Source organism: Chiloscyllium punctatum, chromosome 46 (assembly GCF_047496795.1).
Source record: "Chiloscyllium punctatum isolate Juve2018m chromosome 46, sChiPun1.3, whole genome shotgun sequence".
NCBI classification, from domain to species: domain Eukaryota; kingdom Metazoa; phylum Chordata; class Chondrichthyes; order Orectolobiformes; family Hemiscylliidae; genus Chiloscyllium; species Chiloscyllium punctatum.
Window position 1 is genome coordinate 13,896,687 of NC_092784.1, and position 16,967 is coordinate 13,913,653.

The 16,967-nt window shown below is 46.9% G+C and overlaps 1 protein-coding gene across 1 annotated transcript; it reads left to right on the top strand.

The window, feature by feature from the left end:
* The first annotated feature begins 5,973 nt into the window (after window positions 1-5,973).
* LOC140467934 (uncharacterized) lies at window positions 5,974-15,135 on the top strand. The gene is made up of 3 exons (XM_072563999.1): window positions 5,974-6,795; window positions 12,346-14,698; window positions 14,759-15,135. The coding sequence occupies exon 2, from the start codon at window positions 13,156-13,158 to the stop codon at window positions 14,647-14,649; it is 1,494 nt and encodes a 497-aa protein (XP_072420100.1). The 5' UTR covers window positions 5,974-6,795; window positions 12,346-13,155; the 3' UTR covers window positions 14,650-14,698; window positions 14,759-15,135.
* The last annotated feature ends 1,832 nt before the right edge of the window (window positions 15,136-16,967 follow it).

Below are 16,967 nucleotides of genomic sequence, written 5' to 3' on the forward strand. Positions count from 1 at the left end.
AGTAGTGCGGTAGATGTGATCTATGTGGACTTCAGTAAGGCGTTCAACAAGGTTCCCCATGGGAGACTAGTTTGAAAAGTTAGATCTCACGGAATACAGGGAGAACTAGCCAATGGTACAGAACTGGCTCAAAGATAGAAGACAAAGAGTGGTGGTGGAGTGTTGGTTTTCACACTGGAGGCCTGTGATTAGTGCTGGGTCCAATATTTTGCATTATGTACATACATGATTTGGATGTGAGCACAAGAGGTATAGTTAGTAAGTTTGCAGATGACAACAAACTTGGAGGTGTAATGGCCAGCGAAAGAGGTTACTTCTAATTACAATGGAATCTTGATCTGATGGGCCAATGTGCTGAGAAGTGGCAGATGGAGATTAATTCAGATGTATGCGAGATACTGCATTTTGCGAAAGCAAGTCTTTGCTGGACTTATACACTTAATGGTAAGATCTGACAGAGTCTTGCTGAACATAGAGATATTGGAGTGCAGATTCGCAGCTCCTTGAAAGCAGAGTCGCAGGTCGGTAGGATAGTGAAGGAGGCATTTAGTATGCTTTCCTTTTTTTGGTCAGAGCGTTGAGTACAGGAGTTGGGAGGTCATGTTGCAGCTGTACAGGATATTGGTTAGGTTACTTTTGGAATATTGTGTGCAATTCTGGTGACCTTCCTATCGGAATGATGTTGTGAAACTGAAAAAGGTTCAGAGAAGATTTACAAGGATTTGGCCAGGATTGGAGGGTTTGAGCTAAAAAGAGAGGTTGAATAGACTGGAGCTGTTTTCCCTGGAGCATCGAGGGGTGACCTTATTGAGATTTATAAAATCATTAGGGGTGATTTTACAGAGGTTATAAAATGATGAGGTGCATGGAAAGGTTAAAGTGACAAAGTCTTTACCCTCGTGTGTGGGAGTCCAGGACTAGAGGCATAGGTTTATGGTTAGGGGGAAGATATAAGAGACTTATGGGGCATTTTGTTTTCATGCAGAGTGTGGTATATGTATGGAATGACCTGCCAGAGAAAGTGGTGAAGGCTGATACAAAGACATCTGGATTGGTATATGAATAGGAAGGGTTGCAAGAATATGGGCCAGACGCTGGTAGGTGGGACTAGATTGGGTTGGGATATCTGGTCGGCATGGATGGGTTGGTCTGAAGGGTATGTTTCCATGCTGTAAATCTTTTTGACTCTAAGAACGTCTGAATGGTTCAATCAAAGATGATCTGTGGTTCAAATCATAACATCCTTCATGTTCCACATCCCATTCTTTGTCCAATCCTGAAGGTTCTATGAATCCCGGTCCCTCTAACCTCCTGCAGGACCCAAGTCCCTTCCTACATTAGTACCATCCTCCAGGTTCTGCAGCCCTTCCTACCTCCGTAACATGGCCCGGTCTCTACAACTCTTCCCTCCACTGCAATGTTCCCCATAAGGGCAATGGAGGCCGGTGGCATTTACAAGAGTTAAGGAGGGATATCAGGACTGGAGAATTTTGCAGGCATTAGGAATATAGGGACTTGAGGAGGTTTCACAGTTTATGAGTGTTATAGGGACTGTAGGAAGTTACAAAGATTGGGATGGTTTCAGATTGGCGGATTCTGCAGAAAAGCTTTACATGGTGAAAGGCAGGATTCTTAGCAGTGTATACAAACATAGGGATCCTGCTTCCCTGAGGTTACCACCCAATTTGAGAAGATATTAAGAAGGCGTATGGTGTGTTGGCTTTCATTAGCATATATGGCTAAGACCCTAAACAAATTTTTCTTTCCAGAACTTACTGTGGACAAAGACTGGGGAACTCAGGGAACATGAGTAATACGTTAGACCACAATTGGAGTTCTCTGTAATTCCAGTCTCCCTGCCATAGGAAGGATGTTGTGAAACTTGAAAGGGCTCAGAAAAGGTTTACAGGATGTTGCCGGTGTTATTGCTGAATAAGCTGGGGCTTGTTTTTCCTGGAGCATTAGAGACCTTAAAGAGGTTTATTGAAACATGAGGGGCATGTATTGGGTAAACATTCAAGGTATTTTCCCAGGGTTTGGAAAATCCAAAAGTAGAGGCCATACGTTTAAGGTTAGAGGGGAAAGGTTTAAAAAGGGACCGAAGGAACAGCCTTTTCATGCACATGGTAATGTGTGTATGGAATGAGCTGAGAGAGAAAGTAACTGAGACTGATACAATTACAACATTTAAAAGGTATCTGGATGGGTATCTGATTAAGGGTTCAGAGGTACATAGGCCAAATGCTGGTAAAATGGATGTATTTACTTAAATCATCTGGTCAGCATGGATGAGTGGGACCGAAGGGTCTGTTTCCATGCTGTACATCTCTATGACTTGAAAAGAGTGCATGTTATAGAAGTGGTGGTGCTTGTGGTTTTAAAACACGAAGGTAATGAAATCCCCAGGACCTGATTAAGTGTATCACAGGACATTGTGGGATGCAAGGGAAGAAATTGAGGAGCTACTGGCAAGGGTATTTGTACCATTGACAGTCATGTGTGATGGGCTGGAATGCTGGAGGTTAGCATATTGGACAGTGATGGAGGTTTTCTAATTTTAAAAAAGTGATCTTGATGAAACGGGTGAATGGGCTGAAAAACTGCAAATGTAATTCAATCTGAATAAATGTGAGGTATTGCATTTGGTAAAACAAAAAAAGTGTAGAGCTTATACAATTAGTGTTCAAGCCTTGATAAGTGTTCTAGAGCAGAGGGACCTCCAGTTCAGGTACATAATTCTTGAAGTTTGCATCACAGGATGGATAAGACAGTGCTTGGCATGCCTGACTATTGCTCAGTCCATTGAGTGTAGGATTTGGGAGGTGATTATGATATTGTACGGACATTGGAGAGGACTCTTCTGCAATACTCTGTCCAGTTCTGGTCGCCCAGTTATAGGGAGAATATTATTAATCTGAATGGTGTTCAGAAGAGATTTACCAAGACATTGCTGGGTATGAAATGCATGAGTTCTGAAAAATGTCTGGATATGCAGAGTTTTTTTTTTCACTGGAGCCTGGAGGTTGAGAAGTATTAGAATAACCTTATAGAAGTTTAAGAAAAACAGTTGGGATATAGATAGAGTTAATGGTAATTTCCTTTTCCTTAGGATGAGGGAGTTTCAAGTGGAGGGGCCACATTTTTCAGGTAAGACGTGAGAGATGTTAAAAAAAAAGAATTTAAGGGGCAAATGTTTACACAGAGGATGGTTTGTGTGTGGAATGAACCTCCTGAGGTGGATGTCTGTACAACTACAATGTTTAAAAGACATTTAGTTAAGTACATGAATAGGAGGGATAAGGGCCAGCAACAGGCAGCTGGGACGAGTTTGGTTTGAGATTATGTTTGGTCTCAACTGAAGGATCAGTTTCCATGTTGTACAGCTCTGACAACAATATGGTTTTGTTCCATTATTTAAGAAAGACTGCGATGGAAACCCAGGGAACTAAAGACCAATTAGCCCAATGTCAGTGGTGGGTAAGTTGTGGAAGTGATTAGACAATAGACAATAGACAATAGACAATAGATGCAGGAGTAGGCCATTCTGCCCTTCGAGCCTGCACCGCCATTCAATATGATCATGGCTGATCATTCCTAATCAGTATCCTGTTCCAGCCTTATCTCCATACCCCTTGACTCCACTATCTTTAAGAGCTCTATCCAATTCTTTCTTAAATGAATCCAGAGACTGGGCCTCCACTGCCCTCTGGGGCAGAGCATTCCACACAGCCACCACTCTCTGGGTGAAGTAGTTTCTCCTCATCTCTGTCCTAAATGGTCTACCCCGTATTTTTAAGTTGTGTCCTCTGGTTCGGCATTCCCCCATCAACGGAAATATGTTCCCTCCTGCCAGAGTGTCCAGTCCTTTCATAATCCTATACGTTTCAATGAGATCCCCTCTCAGTCTTCTAAACTCAAGGGTATACAAGCCCAGTCGCTTCAGTCTTTCCGTGTAAGGCAATCCTGCCATTCCAGGAATTAACCTCGTGAACGTACGCTGCACTCCCTCAATAGATTACGCCAGACTGGAGTTATATGTGTTTGGAAAGGCAAGGATTGATGAAAGATAGTCAGCACGGTTTTGTGCGTACGAAGTCAGATCTCACTAACTTGATTGTTTTTGCTAAAGTAGAGACCGTATATTGTCTATACTACCGTCAGGAGGACCTTTGACGGGATTTAGCATGATATACTGGTTCATAAGGTTAGATCACATGGGATCAGGGAGAGCTAGCCAATTGGATACAAAATTGGCTTGACAGTAGGAGACAGAGTGTGGTGGGAGAGGGTTGTTGTTCAGACTGGTGGCCTGTGACCAGTGGTGTGCTGTAAGGATCGGGGCTGGTTCCACTGATGTACATCATCTACATAAACGATTTGGTTGAGAATATGGAAGTCATTGTTAGTAATTTTGTGGATGGTCAAATTCATGGTGTAGTGGGCAGTGAATACGGTTATCAAAGGGGATATCGACCAACTGGGCCAGTGGACCATGGCAGGCATGAAAGATGAATTTTAGTTCAGGTATTGAGTTTTGGACTAACACAGTTAATGGTACAGCCCTGGGTAGTGTTGTCGAACAGAGACAGACAAAGGGGTGCAGTTACATTGTTCTTTGGAAGTGGCCTCACATGTGGACAGGGCGGGGAAAGCGTCCTTTAGCACACTTGCTATCATTGGCCAGCAGTTTGATACATGTGTTGGAGATACTTGAAACATTGTCTTCCCTATTTCCCTTGGACAGAGGAGGCTTATAAGGGGTGACTTTATAAATGTTTATGAAACCATGCGGGGAGTAAGAATGGTGAATAGCTAATGATAAGTGAGTCCAAAACTAGAGGGCTAAAACGTGAGGTGAGAGAGCAAAGATTTAAAGAAGGAGATGAGGGGCAAAGTTATCCAGAGAGGATGCTGCATTGATGGAACGAACTACCAGAGCCACATGGGTGAAACAAGAACAATTGCAACATGGAAACAAAATTTAGTCAGGTACATGGAGAGGGGAAGGTCTGAAGGGATATGGGCTAACACAGGCAAATGCGACTCGTTCAGTTTTGGAAAAATGGTCCGCATTTATGACTTGGACTGAAGGTTCTGTTTTCATGCAGCATGACCCTGTACCCAGTTAAAGAGGAAGAGAATACTGAGATATGGCATGTTGTAGACATTGAAGCAAGCTATAGCGACAGGTGATGGTAGCCTAGAATGCGGAACGTTTCAAATATGCAGAGGCCTATATGGAAAGAAGGAGAAGAGATAGGAACTGTTATAGGAGTTAAAAATTACTGAAGACACTGTACCTATGGTATGTCTTGTGGATCAGTGTTGGAGAGAGAACACAGAACAGAAAGATACCAGGGAGCATTCCCACCTTGACGTGGGAGACCTGCTTTCCTCTCTGTTGTACTGATGCTCACTAAGAAAGCACAGGCCTGGATTGATAACTGTGAACTCTCTATGCTGACTCAGTGCAACGCAAGTCAAAGTAGACGTGGTGATTAAGCTAGAGGTGTGCCTGAACTGTGCTCCCCCTCCAGCACTGTATCTGTGTCATGTGCTGTTAGTTGATGTTTGGAGTCTTCTCATTGCTCCCTGCTATGTGCATTAGTAGTGATCTTACCTCACTGCAGGATTTATTAAAGGCTCCAGATCTCCCTGCCCTTTGTCTCTGTGGCTGACCAACCATCTTCAATGTGGTTAGGGACGAGACACCCAGCAGTTGGGAAGTCTGTTGAGTCAGGAACTTCCTGAGTACCTACAGGAGACAGACAAATAGACAGAATGGAAAGTTACTCTGATGTAGTGAAGGTTACATGTGTAGAATGGCACTGAGTCCCACAGAGATCTGGAAAATCCCAGTCTCCACCCCTGGCCTGTGCTGTTGCGTCTCTCTGGAGTGGAGAATTCTGCACTGGGTTTGGAGAGACAGCAGAGACAGTCTAGGGGGTAGTGTAATTTTTAAACGGTTAGCTGCCTTTTTAGTCTTTTCTACCTCATAGTAAACACAAGCATGTAGGGGGTAGACGGTTAGCTGCCTTTTAGTCTTTTCTACCTCATAGTAAACACAAGCAGACACTCGAAACTGTTGCCGGACCTCCCCCACGTTTATATGAATGAAACAGTTGTAACAGCTTTCCTCGATAGTTGAGAGGCCGCCCTTAACCACAGTTGTACAACATCATCCATATAAGGGAAGAATGGGAAGCTCAAACACTGATTGGCCAAGTGAATGATAAAAGAATCGCAGGCACCAGAACCCAAAAAAGGAAAACAGTGGGGAATCCGAGCACTCGTTGGTCAAGGCAGCAGTAGTAAACCCAGCCCACATATACATGTATATAATGTGTGGAGATTACTATGCTTGTGTGTGTGTACCTTTGGGAACAGCACCCGACTTTGCAAAGTTGAATGAAAAAGTTTTGGACTGACTCCTCCGTGTCTTTGTTCCTGGGAAGGGAAATGAAAAGTGCCGTAGATGGGGCTGGATAGCCACTTATCTCGCACAATTGGGGGCTCCTCCGGGATGAAATAATTATTGCCGGGGGGGGGCAGTCTCTTCGGCTCACGGATCAAGCCTGATTACAACAAAGACGCGTCTAGTATATATTTATACTTCTCACTGATCGGCTTGGTCCGTTGGCCGTCGGCCAAGAGACGATGTGACCCGGCTCATTTAAAAATAATTTTGAATCCTGGAAAAGGAACACACGGACGAGTGCTGGGACGACCGGTTAGTGACTATACACGGGGGTACACACATTTAAAAAGGCCAGACAACTCCGTGCACGGATCAAGGTAAGAGATTCTTTTGTTCTTCCTTGTTGGCCGCGTGGTTTTGACGGTCATCTGTGAAAACGCTTTGGGCGTTTAAGACCAGGACTGAAGATAAACCACGGGAAATTGTGGTTTTGACGGTCATCTGTGAAAACGCTTTGGGCGTTTAAGACCAGGACGGAAGATAAACCATGGGAAATCAGACTTCTAAGGAAAAGTCAGGGAAGACTGCAAATGGGAAAGAAATACCCCCCGATAGTCCATTAGGTTGGAAGTTAAGTCTATGGACGGACAGTAGTAGAACGAAGGACTTAAAGAAAGAGACCATGATAAAATATTGTTGTTTTAGACAATAGACAATAGACAATAGACAATAGATGCAGGAGTAGGCCATTCTGCCCTTCGAGCCTGCACCGCCATTCAATATGATCATGGCTGATCATTCCTAATTAGTATCCTGTTCCAGCCTTATCTCCATACCCCTTGACTCCACTATCTTTAAGAGCTCTATCCAATTCTTTCTTAAAAGAATCCAGAGACTGGGCCTCCACTGCCCTCTGGGGCAGAGCATTCCACACAGCCACCACTCTCTGTGTGAAGTAGTTTCTCCTCATCTCTGTCCTAAATGGTCTACCCCGTATTTTTAAGTTGTGTCCTCTGGTTCGGCACTCCCCCATCAACGGAAATATGTTCCCTCCTGCCAGAGTGTCCAGTCCTTTCATAAGCCTATACGTTTCAATCAGATCCCCTCTCAGTCTTCTAAACTCAAGGGTATACAAGCCCAGTCGCTTCAGTCTTTCCGTGTAAGGCAATCCTGCCATTCCAGGAATTGACCTCGTGAACCTACGCTGCACTCCCTCAATAGCCAGAATGTCTTTCCTCAAATTTGGAGACCAGAACTGTACACAGTACTCCAGGTGTGGTCTCACCAGGGCCCTGTACAGCTGCAGAAGCACCTCTTTGCTTCTATACTCAATCCCTCTTGTTATGAAGGCCAGCATGCTATTAGCCTTCTTCACGACCTGCTGTACCTGCATGCTTGCCTTCATTGACTGGTGGACAAGAACACCCAGATCTCTCTGAACAGCCCCTTTACCTAATTTGATACCATTGAGGTAGTAATCTGCCTTCCTGTTCTTGCCACCAAAGTGGATAACCAGACATTTATCCACATTAAACTGCATCTGCCATGCATCTGCCCACTCACCTAACTTGTCCAGGTCACCCTGTAATCCCCTAACATCCTCATCACATTTCACCCTACCACCTAGCTTTGTGTCATCAGCAAATTTGCTAATGTTATTGCTGATACCATCTTCTATATCATTTACATATAATGTAAAAAGCTGCGGTGGACCAAAGAACCTATCCGCGCCCCCTCGTTAGTTTGGCCCGAGTATGGGTCTGATGAAGACTGGGTGTGTCAAATCCTAAATGTATATGTTAACAGAAAACAACTGTTTGACCCAGAGGAGAGCAAATATGCCGCCGCCTGGTTGGCGGGCGACGGCGAGAGTCCCACGCGTCTCTATTCTCTGATTCCCCAAACAGACCCGAGGAAGCCCCAGAAGTCTTGGGACATCCTCACCGACGGTTTGCCACCGTCTTCCCCGCCCCCGTATATACCACCCGCGCACGACCAGGCGTCCAGCGCGGACCTCCCTCCTGCGACGGATAATTCCGAGTCCCAGCAGGCTACGACCAGTGAGGAAGGGACTGCTGGGGGGGCACAGGAGGGGGCACAGAACTCACCCCAGGCACGAGGAACTCAGTCCGACTCGAGATGCGGAGAGGTCGAGAAGAGGGATTGAGAGCTGGGAGGAGTGACAATATTGAACAGCTGAACCCCTTACGAGAGGTGCCGTTTGGGAACGAACGGACCGGGTTCGTAGTACAACCTTTAAATTCTGGGGATATCCGGCAACTCCGTAATGAACTACCCCATCTACTGGACGACCCCGTCAGTGTGGGAATACAACTGGACCAATTTCTGGGGCCCAGTATATACACATGGGCTGAACTGCAGGCCATGATGAGAATACTATTTAATTACGATGAAATTGTTATGATCCGGAATAGTGCAATGGCCATTTGGGATAGGGAGCATCAGGACGGCCCTCAGCGTGGAGAGCAGAAGTACCCCTTAGAGGACCCCCGGTGGGATCATAACGACGCGGGGGGAAGGGCCAATATGACAGACCTCAGAAGCAATATAATCAGGGGGATCCAAACCTGCGTGCCCAAACAGCGGAATTTAGCAAAAGCATTTGAAGTTGGACAGAAAAAGGATGAATCCCCGAGTGAGTTTCTAGACCGTTTGCGGGAGTCCATGCGAAAGTATTCAGGTTTAGACCCCGATGGGGAAATAGGCAAGAGCATGCTTAAGGTGCACTTTGTGACTAAGTCATGGCCTGACATTCAGAAGAAATTACAGAAAGTGGAGGATTGGGCTGAAAAGGATGTTGCAGAATTATTACGGGAAGCACAGAAGGTGTACGTTCAGAGGGATGTAATAAGGGAGAAACATAAGACAAAAATGATGGTGGCAGCCGTACAGGAAGCTTGTAAGTCCACCGGAATGGGGGAGGGAGATTATGGGGTGGAAAGAGGAACGTCGAAGAAAAGTTGGAGAGGGAGAGAAGCGAGACGGGGCAGAAGTGAGAGAGGAAGAATTAGCCGTTACCTTGTCATACCTTAGTGAGTCCCGATTGACAGAGATAGACCCTAGGGTTTGGGTCGCCAAAGGGAACCGGGGGGGACTCGCAATTCGACCTGTGGAGGTAAAATTAAAGCCCCAGAGCCCCGACGTCAGAGTGCGCCAATACCCCATCTCTTGGGAAGGGAGACAGGGCCTGAAGACAGTTATGGAAGACCTAATAAAAGATGGATTGGTAGAGCCCTGTATGTCACGATACAATTCTCCCATCCTGCCGGTCCGGAAGTCGGATGGGAGCTACCGAATGGTCCAAGACCTAAGGGAGGTAAATAAAATTGTCCAAGTACGGCACCCTGTGGTACCGAACCCATACACTATTCTGGGGCGAATCCCCCCGGACCACGGCTGGTTTAGTATTATACACTTAAAGGATGCCTTCTGGGCGTGTCCCCTGGACAAGGACAGTAGGGATCTTTTTGCTTTTGAATGGGAGGATCCTGATACTGGCAGAAAACAACAGTACAGGTGGACCGTACTCCCCCAAGGATTCACTGAGTCCCCGACTCTGTTCGGGCAGATTCTGGAACAATTATTGGAGGGACTAACCTTGTCCCCGGCCCTTAAGCTTATACAATACGTGGACGATCTCCTTTTATCCGGACCGGCGGAGGAGGACGTCCTACTTGGGACTAATGCCCTGTTAAATTACCTAGCTGAGAAGGGGTTAAGAGTGAGTCAGAAGAAGCTCCAATATGTCGAGAAAGAGGTTAAGTACCTGGGACACTTGATAAGCCAGGGACAGAAACGAATAAGTCCGGAAAGAGTGCGGGCAATAATCGAACTCGGCCTCCCAACGACCAAGAGGGAGTTGCGGAAGTTCTTGGGACTCTTAGGCTATTGTCGGTTATGGATAGACGACTATGCCCCCCTTACTAAAGACTTGTACCTAAAACTCATTGAGGAGGCACCCAACAGAATAAAATGGGAGGAGGAGGAGAAAAAGTTAATTGAAATCCTAAAAGGAAAATTGATGGCCGCACCTGTTTTAAGCTTGCCGGATTTTAGTAAGACATTTCGCCTCTTTGTGAACTCCAGAAAGGGAACCGCTCTTGGAGTATTGACCCAGGACTGGGGGGGGGTAAAAGGAAGCCCGTGGCTTTCCTGTCAAAAATTCTGGATCCAGTCTCCCGAGGGTGGCCGGAGTGTGTCCAAGCGGTGGCAGCCTCGGCAAAGCTGGTAGAGGAAAGCAGGAAGTTGACTTTCGGGGCCCCCTTGACGGTCACTACTCCCCACCAGGTTAGAACTATCCTGAATCAGAAGGCCGGGGGTTGGCTGACTGACTCGAGAATTCTGAAATATGAAGCCATATTGTTAGACCGAGAAGACCTCCGAATAGAAGTCGGGGGCTGCCAGAACCCGGCGGACTTTCTTTGGAAAGGGGAAGGGGAGGAGGAACTGGAACACTGTTGTTCAGACATAATAGAGTACCAGAGTAAAGTGAGGGAAGATCTGAGGAATACCCCCTTACATGCAGGTAGGCGGTGGTACATTGATGGGTCCTCTCGAGTGATAGATGGGAAGAGACACAACGGTTATGCAGTCATTAGTGAGACTGGTTGGGAATTAGTGGAAAGTGGACGGCTACCGAATGCCTGGTCCGCACAAACGTGCGAATTGTACGCCTTGCACCGGGCTCTGAGGAATTTAAAGGGAATAGCCGGGACAATCTACACTGACTCTAAGTATGCCTTTGGGGTAGTACACACCTTTGGGAAGATCTGGAAAGAAATGGGAATGATAAATAGTAGAGGAAAAGAGTTGGTCCACGAGGAACTAGTAGCCATGATCTTGGAGGATTTGTTGCTGCCACAAGAGATTGCTGTAGTACATGTGAAAGGACACCAGAAAGACGATAAAATAGAGACCCTGGGGAATCAATTGGCAGATGAACAGGCAAAATTGGCTGGGATGGGGAAGGAAGTAATAAACTGCCTGGTAAGGATTCCACAGATATCCGAAATTACCGAAGTGCCCACGTTTACTGACAAAGAAGAAACTCTTCTCGCGTCTCTGGGGGGTACAAAGGATAGGGAAGGCAAGTGGACCTTACCCGATAGCCGCCAGCTACTAAATCGACCGTTGACGCGGGACATTATTGCCCGTTTACACCAAGGGGGTCACTGGGGCGCCCAGGCACTGTGTGATGCCTTCCTGCGCCGATATGCTCACCCTGGTCTGTACACGGTAGCCAAGCAGGTCACAGGAGATTGTATAACATGTCGAAAGATTAACAAAAGGGGGCTGCGGCAGCATGCAAGACAAGGGGGTAGGAGTCCGGCCTATAGGCCGTTTGAGTATATCCAGGTAGATTACACTGAGCTCCCCCCCATAGGTCGCCTGAAATATCTATTAGTAGTGGTAGATCACCTGACAGGATGGGTGGAAGCTTTCCCCACTACCACGGCAACGGCAACTCAGGTTAGCAAGATTCTACTCGAGCAAATCATCCCACGATTTGGGCTACCCCGCGCTATTGACTCTGACCAGGGGAGCCACTTCACCTCGACCGTCCTCCAGAATGTAGTGCAAGCAATGGGGATTGACTGGGATTTGCACACACCCCCTGGCATCCCTCCTCCTCGGGCAAGGTCGAAAGAATGAACCAGACCATCAAAAAGCAGCTAACCAAGCTCACTAGTGAAATCGGCCTGCCTTGGACCAAATGCCTACCCCTTGCCCTGTTGCAAATTCGCACCCAGCCAAGGCGGGATTTGGGCGTCTCCCCTTTCGAAATGTTATTTGGCCTCCCGTTCCATGCGCCGAAGGGGGAACCTCCTGTATTTGAGTCTCGGGATATGTTTGTGCAAAAATATGTGGTGGCTCTGGGGTCTGCTCTATCTCGTTTACGCTAACAGGGACTTTTGGCACAGATGCCGCCCCTCGAGTTTGCGGTGCACACCGTCAAGCCGGGTCAGTGGGTCCTGATTAAAAGCTGGAAGCAACGTACCCTCGAACCAACTTGGGACGGTCCCTTCCTGGTACTTTTGACGACCGAAACGGCTGTCCGTACGGCCGAAAAGGGCTGGACACATTACACTCGAGTCAAGGGACCAGTGCCACAACCGACGGAGGACGAACGAACCTCTCTGACAAAGGCATCTAAGGAACAGAGACCCTGAGAACGAACTAATCGGACTTTGGCGAGTCTAAAGGAACTGTGCCCTCGGGCTACGGGTGTCGCGACAAAATGCAGTCAATCGTATTGTTAACTTGCTATGCCATTGTCCTTGGGCTGGGTCATAGTGTGCGTGTTACCCAATTTGGCCTCCGGATGAAACAAATAGAGGACCGTCAGTGGTTCACCATCTCCGTGCTTGCCAACCAATCAACACAGACACTTAGCTTAGACCTATGTGAGTTGGTGCCCTGGAGGACTAAAAGTCAACTGAATCAAACTAAGCAGAATCTAGAGAGAGAAAGGGGATTCCAGGGTCAGACGTTAGTATTACAATTGTATGGTAGGGAAGGCCTAAGTAGGCTTCCAGCCCCCGGGGTCCAGGCTATGGTGTCAGTTGTCCGTGATCCCATCACCCCTGGACGAGATTGTGGGCATAATCGGTGCAATCCGCTTTATCTGACCATAAAGAACTTGCAAAAGAACGAGGCGAGACTTAATAGAACAATACTGGGTATTAGAGTTGGGGGCCAGGCAGGATGGGGGGGGAATGCAGCTGTGCTGCACGTATATCACGGTCATTGAAGCTGAGTCTGGGGGCTCATCCACCACTGATAAGCAGGAAAAGATTAGAATAATTGAGACAACGGATTTGGAAAAGACCTTTGAAATAGAAACGGTATACGGGGAGGCGAATGCCTGGATGGAATGGGTCAAATATACTGTGAGGAGCATGAAAAAGAGTGATTGCTACGCATGCACGAGTGCCCGCCCTAACCCTCAGGTGGTCCCATTCCCGCTGGGATGGGAGAAACACCCACGAGCCATGGACTGCATGATAAGGCTGTACCAGGACCGAGAGGCCTGGAACGACCCCACTTGTCGACCCTTGAGTTTGAAGTTTCCCCCCGTCAGGACTGAGGGGGCGCCCCGCCCGCCATCATTCTCAGGGGTAACGGGTACGCACCAGGCCTGCGTCTCTCGGACGGGACTACAGTGGGACGACGATGTGGGGACATTTGACAAGTGCAGCGGATCAATCCGGCTGGTCAATGAAACTACCGGGGGCGGGAATTACTCCCACATTCATGTGCCTAGGGCAGACCTCTGGTGGTACTGTGGTGGGAGGGTTCTGCGACCGACCCTGCCCCGAAAATGGACGGGCACTTGTGCGATCGTTCAATTGGCCATCCCATTCACCCTGGCATTCGAAAAACAAGAGCGACCCCGTTCTAGTGGAAGAACTGAGAGAGCTTTGGAGACCTCTTTCGATGATAACATATATTTAGATGCCATAGGGGTCCCCAGGGGTGTTCCTGACGAATACAAGGCTAGGAACCAGATAGCGGCGGGTTTTGAGTCGTCACTATTCTGGTGGGTGACCATCAATAAGAATGTGGATTGGATTAATTATATTTACTACAATCAGCAGAGGTTCATTAATTATACCCGGGATGCAGTGAAAGGAATAGCAGAACAACTGGACGCCACTAGTAGGATGGCGTGGGAAAATAGGTTGGCCTTAGACATGATGTTGGCAGAGAAGGGGGGTGTTTGTGTCATGATAGGCATTCAGTGCTGCACTTTCATCCCCAACAACACAGCCCCTGATGGGTCCATCACCCGCGCCCTGGATGGACTCACCACATTGGCGGACGAACTGGCCGAAAACTCGGGCATCGACTCTGGCCTCACGGACTGGTTGGAAGCTTGGTTCGGTAAATGGACGGGGGTGGTCGTTCCCTTTCTTGTCTCATGTATAGTGGCGGCAGGGGTACTCACTGCCCTTGGGTGTTGCGTTATTCCCTGTGTCCGGGGATTAACTCAACGACTGATCGAAACCGCCCTTACTAAGAAGGATGTTCCCTATGGGCAGGTTGAACGAATAAATCTCGAGATGGAACAACGTGAATCCCTCTTGGGCGGGGGTAGTATTAGAGAAGGGCAGTTTGATGAACAAGCTCGGGAGTTATTAAATGCCCTGGAGAAGAAACTTACGGTTGAAAAATTACAGGCCGTAAGAAAAGACACGGGGGATTTCTAGGGGGTAGTGTAATTTTTAAACGGTTAGCTGCCTTTTTAGTCTTTTCTACCTCATAGTAAACACAAGCATGTAGGGGGTAGACGGTTAGCTGCCTTTTAGTCTTTTCTACCTCATAGTAAACACAAGCAGACACTCGAAACTGTTGCCGGACCTCCCCCACGTTTATATGAATGAAACAGTTGTAACAGCTTTCCTCGATAGTTGAGAGGCCGCCCTTAACCACAGTTGTACAACATCATCCATATAAGGGAAGAATGGGAAGCTCAAACACTGATTGGCCAAGTGAATGATAAAAGAATCGCAGGCACCAGAACCCAAAAAAGGAAAACAGTGGGGAATCCGAGCACTCGTTGGTCAAGGCAGCAGTAGTAAACCCAGCCCACATATACATGTATATAATGTGTGGAGATTACTATGCTTGTGTGTGTGTACCTTTGGGAACAGCACCCGACTTTGCAAAGTTGAATGAAAAAGTTTTGGACTGACTCCTCCGTGTCTTTGTTCCTGGGAAGGGAAATAAAAAGTGCCGTAGATGGGGCTGGATAGCCACTTATCTCGCACAACAGGGACAGGGACAGTGTCTGTTGAACCTGAATTACAAACCCCCGGTAAATTAAAACCAAAAGAACTGCGGAAGATGTAAATCAGAAATAACAACCAGGAAGTTCTGGAAAAGCTCAGCAGGTCTGGTAGTATCTGTGATGAAAAATCAGAGTTAAAGTTTAAGATCCGGTGTGCCTTCCACAGAACAGATGTTACTGAGGAAACAAAGTCAGTTTATGTGCAGAAGATAGTGTGGGGGGAGGATAAAAGGAGTAAAGGATAGGTGGGGATAGAGTGAGAAGAACAGTTGGTTAAAGGATAACGATCTGTCTGGGGGAGGGTGACGAGCTGTTAATGGAGTCTGTTAGTGGATAACCATAGGTATGTAATGGCAGGCTGTGAGAACAAGGACTGGCGTGTGGGGTAGGGGGCTACGATATGAGATTGTTAACCTATGGTTAGCCACTAACTGTCTCCATTGTAAGCTATTGCCCAATATATCACTTCACGATTGGAGCTGCCGAGGACACAAACGTTGGGAATACCCTCCCGAACCCCCTCTTGTCCGCCTTAAAGATGTATCTAAAATTCGTTCTCTTTAATCAACATTTCCATCATTCGTGAAGCATTTTAGGAGATTTGTCAATGTGAAAGGCTTCATACAATGCAGCTAGTTGTTGTCATTGTCTGACATCAGGAGAAACAGGGATGAGCCTTCTGTCTCTCAAACCTGATGAACAGCAGCAAAAGCAGGAAGCACTGAGCATGCTCCAGCCCACAGTGGGCCTCGGATTATTGATGTCAGCGCAGGACCAATAAGAGTGGGGAACGGGGACAAGAGGTGCTAGTTGGTCCTTCAACCAATCGGAGTGAATGAGGGGCGGGACAATACTCAACCGTGATAAACTTCACTGACAGCACACTGTTGTGACCAAGGCATTGGAAATGTGTGAAGGTGAAGGGCAGGGGAAAGGAAAGACATATTGACCAGGAAGAGAAGGAAATTTTCATGGTATGGATTGAGAGGTTTTACAAAACTTAGTACTCATTGTAAAACACAAATTTGAAAATCCAAATTCTGCACCATTTTCCCTCCCTGTATTGCATCTTGCACTCCCTGAAATATCAGCTGTGTGTTTCTCTCTCCACAGATACCCGTGATCAATGCCAAAGCCCCATTGCCTGTGGAGAAGGTGATGTTTGACTTCCTTGTACAGCTGCAGTTCATGTGGTGAAGGTGCTCCCACAATGTGGTTGGGTAAGAGCTGTTATCGATTATTCACTCAGCAACATTGAAGAGTTGACAATGTGTGCAAATCAACGACAGTTTGTTTTTTGTTTATCATGTTTCCACAGAAATACTATTGAGAACTTCTCACATAAGGCCACAGATGGGGATATTAGGTCAGGTGATCAAAAGAATTGCCAAATAAACAGGTTTTCAGGAATACCTTAAAGGAAGAAAGCAGGTCTGAGAGGGTTAGTGTAGGAATTTTAGAACGTGTTTCCTTGGCAACAGTAGAAACAGCCAGACAGGTGAAGCAATGAATAAACACATCATTGGGAGTCTGAAAGAAAATGAGTTGTCAGGGTCTCACAAGTTGTGTGGTGCAGGGAGACAGGGGTGTTCGCAGCCAGGAATGACATCAAGGGTGAGAATTTTAAATCGTTGCCTTTTGATGGATCAACAAGTTTTTGTACAAGTGAGTACTTGGGCAGTATGGTTTTAGATACTCTTGAGATTGCATGTAAGTTGAATGTGGGAGGCTGGTCAG